General features: G+C 37.1%; 1 protein-coding gene across 1 annotated transcript; it reads right to left on the bottom strand.

Annotated features, from left to right (window-relative positions):
* Positions 1 to 246: 246 nt before the first annotated feature.
* LOC131538764 (gastrula zinc finger protein XlCGF8.2DB-like) lies at positions 247 to 4,688 on the bottom strand. Its single transcript, XM_058772871.1, has 2 exons — positions 4,421 to 4,688; positions 247 to 1,636 (listed from the first exon to the last, which is right to left on the bottom strand). Exons 1-2 carry the CDS (start codon positions 4,476 to 4,478, stop codon positions 579 to 581), a joined length of 1,116 nt encoding a protein of 371 aa, XP_058628854.1. The 5' UTR covers positions 4,479 to 4,688; the 3' UTR covers positions 247 to 578.
* Between the last annotated feature and the right edge of the window lie 1,490 nt (positions 4,689 to 6,178).

The following is a 6,178-nucleotide window of genomic DNA, read 5'->3' on the forward strand; positions in this document are numbered from 1 at the left end:
CAGTTGAATAGTAATACAGACAAAAATAACCGTCCTTTTTATCGTTCCAGTCAAATATTGCAGCGCAAATATTATTAACATCTTTAATATGTGAATGCTGGCAAATGACCATGGCATAAGCGGGATAATCAACGGCTAGCTGTGCATTAAACGATTTGAATGCACTTCGCGGAGGCAACCACATTCAAATCGTTTAATGCACAGTTAGCCGTTGATTGCGATTGACAGCACTAATCATAAGACATTTGAACATGATATGAAACTCATAAGAAAGCACAATGATATAATTTATATCATGAAGCAAAATTAAATACAAGAATACAACTTTTTGACATTGTTCTTTGAGGAGGAACTCCATATTTGAGTTGATCTGAATCTCAGTTGAATCTGCTGGTTTTGAAAATGAAGATGAACTTTATTCACTGTGAAAACTTTAGTTAATGTTTCTTTGTCATGCTGCTTGTTATGGCTGGTTAAGACAGATTTATCCAGATGATATATTATTGCTTGATGCATTATTGTGTCGCATTTGGTGAGGACGCAGCATCAGAACTGTAAGTGCTGGATCTGAAGATGATCTACTTACTGTGATATTTTTTTGTATGACTGTGTAGAGAAGATGATTGAATGAAACACTTTCCACATTCAGTGCAGTCATACGGTTTTTCTCCAGTGTGGATCCTCTCGTGTCTTTTCAGGTCTCCTGACTGACTGAACCTCTTGTCACAGTGTGAACACTTGTAAGGTTTCTCTCCAGTGTGAATCCTCTCATGTGTTTTCAGAGCTCCTGAATGAATGAATCTCTTGTCACAGTGTGAACACTTGCAAGGTTTCTCTCCAGTGTGGATCCTCTCATGCAGTTTTAAATTGCTCGCTGAAGTAAAAGTCTTTTCACACTTAAAGCACATGTACTCTCTCACACCAGTGTGTATTTTCTGATGTTCTTTCAAACGTTGTAGACGTGAAAAACTCTTTCCACACAAATCACATGAATGTGGCTTCTCCTTTGTATGAACTCTCATGTGCTGCTTCAGGTGTGGAGCTCTCAAAAACAGTTTGTTGCATTGATCACATGTGTACAGTTTCTCTCTAGTGTGGATGTTCATGTGTTCTTTGAGGTGTGATAATTGTGCAAAACTCTTCCCGCACTGATCACAAGTAAACGGTTTCTCTCCAGTATGAACTCTCATGTGTGCTGTAAGTAGTTTGTTTATGGTGAAACTCTTCCCACACTGATCACATGTGTATAGGTTCTCTCCAGTGTGGATCCTCTCATGTGTTTTCAGATGTGTTGACCGACTGAATCTCTTATCACAGTGTGAACACTTGTGCAGTTTCTCTCCAGTGTGGATGTTCATGTGCTCCTTAAGGTGTACTGATCGTGTGAAACTCTTCCCGCACTGATCACAAATGAACGGTTTCTCTCCAGTATGAACTTTCAAGTGACGCTCAAGACTTGGTTTGCTTGAGACACTCTTTCCACACTGAGTGCAGGAGAAAGATTTCTTGGCTCTTCTTTTCTTTAAATCTTTCTGTTTGATTTGAGAGCAACTCAAAGGTTTTTCTCCAGGTTTGACATGATTTTTCTCCTCAACTTCACTCAGTTCTTCATTCTCATCGATTTCTTCAATCAACTCTAAATAAAAAGTAAAAATGGTTCATTTTCAGTAATTATACATCACAAAAGAAAAAAAGAGGGGAAATGTACAAAAGATCACTCATCTCACTAAAGTAGGCTGATATTATCACTTATGTTATGCTATTTTGCTTGCCCATTATTACACATAGTCCAACAACATCATTTTTCTGTCCAACGTCAAAAAGAAAAAAAGGGCATTTTTGGGGAGATTTATGGTATTTTTAAATTTATTTGACTGAATGTCAAAGTTTATGTAAAATGAATTTCATTTAGAGGTGGCAGAAGGTTTTGTCCAGGGCTCCATACAAGCTAGTGTGGCACTGTGTGCCATTATTCTTCTACAGTATTATACAGAACTGACTGGCAACTTCAGTGATCAAGGAATGCTCTTGATGTGTGATTCAGTTGCAAATTAAAGGAAAGTTTGTGATTTTCAAGGCATTTTGTGACTTTTCTTACATCATAAAGTGCAAGCATTGACACAATTTGATTTCTTGCTCATTTGATATTTTATAATAGTGAATTTATAATTTCAAAATATAAAGCAAAACGTAAAAACTAATGACTAATAAGCAAATAAGTGCTCCTCTGCTGCCATCTACTGGTTATAGTGGTGTATGTTGATGTATTTAGTTTTAAGAGCTTTAAAGTGCTGTAAATAGTTGTGTTGTCATTGAATAGTGCTTGAATTTCTCTCTCAAAAAGTTGTACAAACCCTGAAATTAATAAGGCAATAACATTTGACAATTTCTGCCACAACACCATTAGATTATATAGGTCATAGGCTACTGTAGTTAGCATTACTTCTGGTTTTCTACATCGGCGCTGTCTGATCTGTTTATAACAGGTAAATCTATGCAGAATTTGAACACTTCTCACTGGATCTCCTCAGCGGTGTGCAGTAACAGTGTGGCGAGATCAGCATTGGTTCTGTTCTGAGCTCTGATCAGTCTGCACACGTTTGCGCTGCACTCAATTGACCTTATGCACGGTTACTTCCTGGTTGTTAATGAGCCAGCTCATTCATTTCCGGTCAAGTGTACTGTGCCGTAAGACGAGCGTCCTTTACTCGGTTTCTCTACATAATCCATTCACAATTAGGAGAAAAGTTTTGTTTGTCTAAGATGACCAAATGTCCACATATTCCGTTTCATGAATGACAAAATGCGAATATTAAACTTACGCGAGGGAATCCGTTAAATCATGCCGCAAGTCATATGATTGACAGTGGCAACGGAATGAACCCGATGTTAAAATAAAGCTGTGCATTAAGTGATTCAGACTAAATTCAGACTAACAAAACTACAGGTCTGTGTTGGATAAAACTTAAACTATGTAGCTTAGTTATTTAAATTAAATCTAAACATTTCAAAATACTGAATGCATTATTTATTTGTTATACCAACTTATTCAATTTGTATTTGATTATATAGGTATTTAAATAATTCAGCATTATAGGCCTACACTAGTTATAACAAAGTACTACATTTGTTATAATATTTATTTTATAATAAATCAAAAGATGTGAAAATTTAAGTTGAAATGGCAGCTGCAGCTAACGAGTGATCCTATACTGCCATCTCTTGGTTATAACGGTAATTTCATTTCCATCTTAAAAAGTCTATTTTTCGCCGAGACACGTTTTTAGCATATTTCTTCATGTCGTCTTCATGAATGAAAACTGAACCTTTAATAATGGTAATTTTACCACACAGAGTTGAGAAATAATAAATGCCTTAAAATTTTATAAGATTTTAAAAATGTGTTCATGGCTTTGAAGGTAAGATATTGTCAGGTGTCCTGCTGGAGCTAGGGAAACGCGGGGAACCAGGAGTTCTTCCAAACATAGACTTTATTGGAAATGCAGGAACACAGGAATGCAGGACACACATCACAATTATAACAATTAACAACCGACAAGACGACAGGGAAACACAGGGCTTAAGAACATAAGGAACTCAAGGGAGGAGAACTGAAACAGGTGGGGAACAATCACACACGGCTGGGGACAAATGAACTCAATGACAGGAACAGGAACAAACCAAATATGGGCACGAGAGGAGGGGAAACGAGACAGGACTGACAGATATTGATTATCGAGAATACCATTAAGACGTTGTTGAAAACATTAGCCTAACTGCCTAAACAGTTACGATAGTGTTTATTTGTCAGCATTTAAATGCACAGTTATACTTACGTGGGTACTTTCCTGGAATTACCAGACTCTGCATATAAAATTATATGTTCTTTAATAACATGAAACTGTTAATTAATCAATCCGCAATCATTATTTACGGTGTTGCAATTATTTAGTTTCTCAGTTTCTGATAAGAATGAGGCAGATGTTGTTTCTGTGATTGTCTCTATCTATATCTAGAACATATAAAATGAGCTTCACCGGAAGATTACGAGCTGGCTTATCTTTATCCGGAAGTTCTAAATAGCGCTCTGTGCATATGGTCAATTATTGGTCCGAGCTGATAAGCAGCTCAAACAAGTAGCGCTGTTTTGTTACATTTTGTTTCATTTTCCATTTGAAGTTTCTCATAATCAATAGAAATGGCAGCTCTTATTAGTTGGGCAACGTGGTGGTCTCACCAGTGCTGAAAATTTTTGTCGCGGCAGAAAAACAGGTCGCAGTCTGGAGCCCTGTCTTATTATTTGATGCTTAAGCTATATTATTGCAGAGCTCTAAAGATTTTTCCTATTACAGCAAATCTAAATCTGCTTGAAGCTTTATAACCATAAGCATTTAATAAAGAAAGAAAAATAGACACCAACCTGTTTGTTCTTCAGTATCTTCAGTCTGTTTAATTCTGCAGGGTTCTGGATCTCTCATCTTCTCTCTGTCCTCTTTAATAAACTCAGTCTTTGCAGATTTCAGCTCTTCCTGATGCTCTGATACTCGTCTTCACTTGTAAACAGGTTGGAATCTTCCAGCATATATTGATGAATTACTGTGGGCGGTGCTTCACTGATGATGCGTTTCTTGTGGGAGGAGCTTCACTGAAGGTGAATTGCAGCATGTGAGGAGCTAATCTGACAAAACAAAAAATACATCACTGAAGTAAGATTGTTTTCACAGCACAGCATTTTATATATATATATATATATATATATATATATATATATATTTAGAAACAGTTGAAAGCATAAACACAGAAATACTACAGATTTGTAACCATCAAAAACCCTCAATATGTTACCAGATCTCTTGTTAATTGCCACTTAAAGCTCATTAAGACATCAGCATAATAAATGAGGTGAAAACAGGAACTATTGAAATGAAATAAAGAGTCTTTTCAGCAGCTCTGCTAGTATTTATGAGCCTCAGACTATCAACACTCATTCAACAAGCTGTTCAGGATCATCAGCAGATCATCTCACTTTATTCTCAGTGTTTGCATGTTGGACACAATTATTGGCACCCCTTGAAATTCTTATGAGTAAAATATCTCTGAAGTATATTCCCATTCATATTCACAATTTTGAGCACTCCATGGTGATTATGAACATGAAATTATCCAGCCATGGCTTCCTGTTTCACAGAAATATAAATAGGAGGGAAAACAAAGCCCAAATTCCCTGAATCATCCATCACAATGAGAAAAACCAAAGAATATATTTCTGATGTGCAGCAAAAGATGATTGAGCTTCACAAATTAGTGAAGTGGCTTTAAGAAAAGAGCTAGAGCAGTGAAAATCCCCATTTCCACCATCAGGGCAATAATTAAGAATTTCCAATCAACATAAAATGTTAGGAAACTGCCTGGAAGAGGACGTGTGTCTATATTGTCCTAATGCACGGTGAGAAGGAGAGTTTGAGTGGCCAAAGACTCTCCAAGGACCACAGCTGGAGAATTGCAGAAAATAGTTGAGTCTCAGGGTCAGAAAACCTTTAAAAAATTTGTCAAACAGCACCTACATCACCGCATGTTGTTTGGGAGGGTTTCAAGAAAAATTCTCCTAGCTCATCCAAAATCAAACTCCAGCATATTCAGTTATCAGACACGACTGGAACTTCAAATGGGACTGGCTTCTATGGTCAGATGAAACTAAAAAATTAGCTTTTTAGCAGCAAACACTCAAGATGGGTTTGGTGAACACAGGAATAAAATGTGTACCATGAAATATAATGCTGTATTTTTGATGTTGTGGGCCTATATTTCTGCTGGAGGTCCTGGACATCTTGATTAGACACATGGCATCATGGATTCTATCAAATACCAACAGATAAAAAATCAATAAGTGACTGACTCTGTTGGAAATCTTATAATGGGCCATGTTTGGATTTTCCAACCGGACAATAATCCAAACACAAACCTCAAAAACAACACAAAAATGGGTCACTGAGCACAAAACCAAGCTTCTGCTGGCCATTCCAGTCCTCTGACCTGAATCCTATAGAAGATGAGTGGTGAACTGAAGAGAAGAAGCAGCAACATGGAGCTGGGAATCTAAAGGGTCTGGAGTGATTCTGGATGAAGGAATGGTCTCTGATCTCTTGTCAGGTGTTCTCTAACCTCATCAGGCATTATA

Source organism: Onychostoma macrolepis, chromosome 04, assembly GCF_012432095.1.
Source record: "Onychostoma macrolepis isolate SWU-2019 chromosome 04, ASM1243209v1, whole genome shotgun sequence".
NCBI lineage: Eukaryota > Metazoa > Chordata > Actinopteri > Cypriniformes > Cyprinidae > Onychostoma > Onychostoma macrolepis.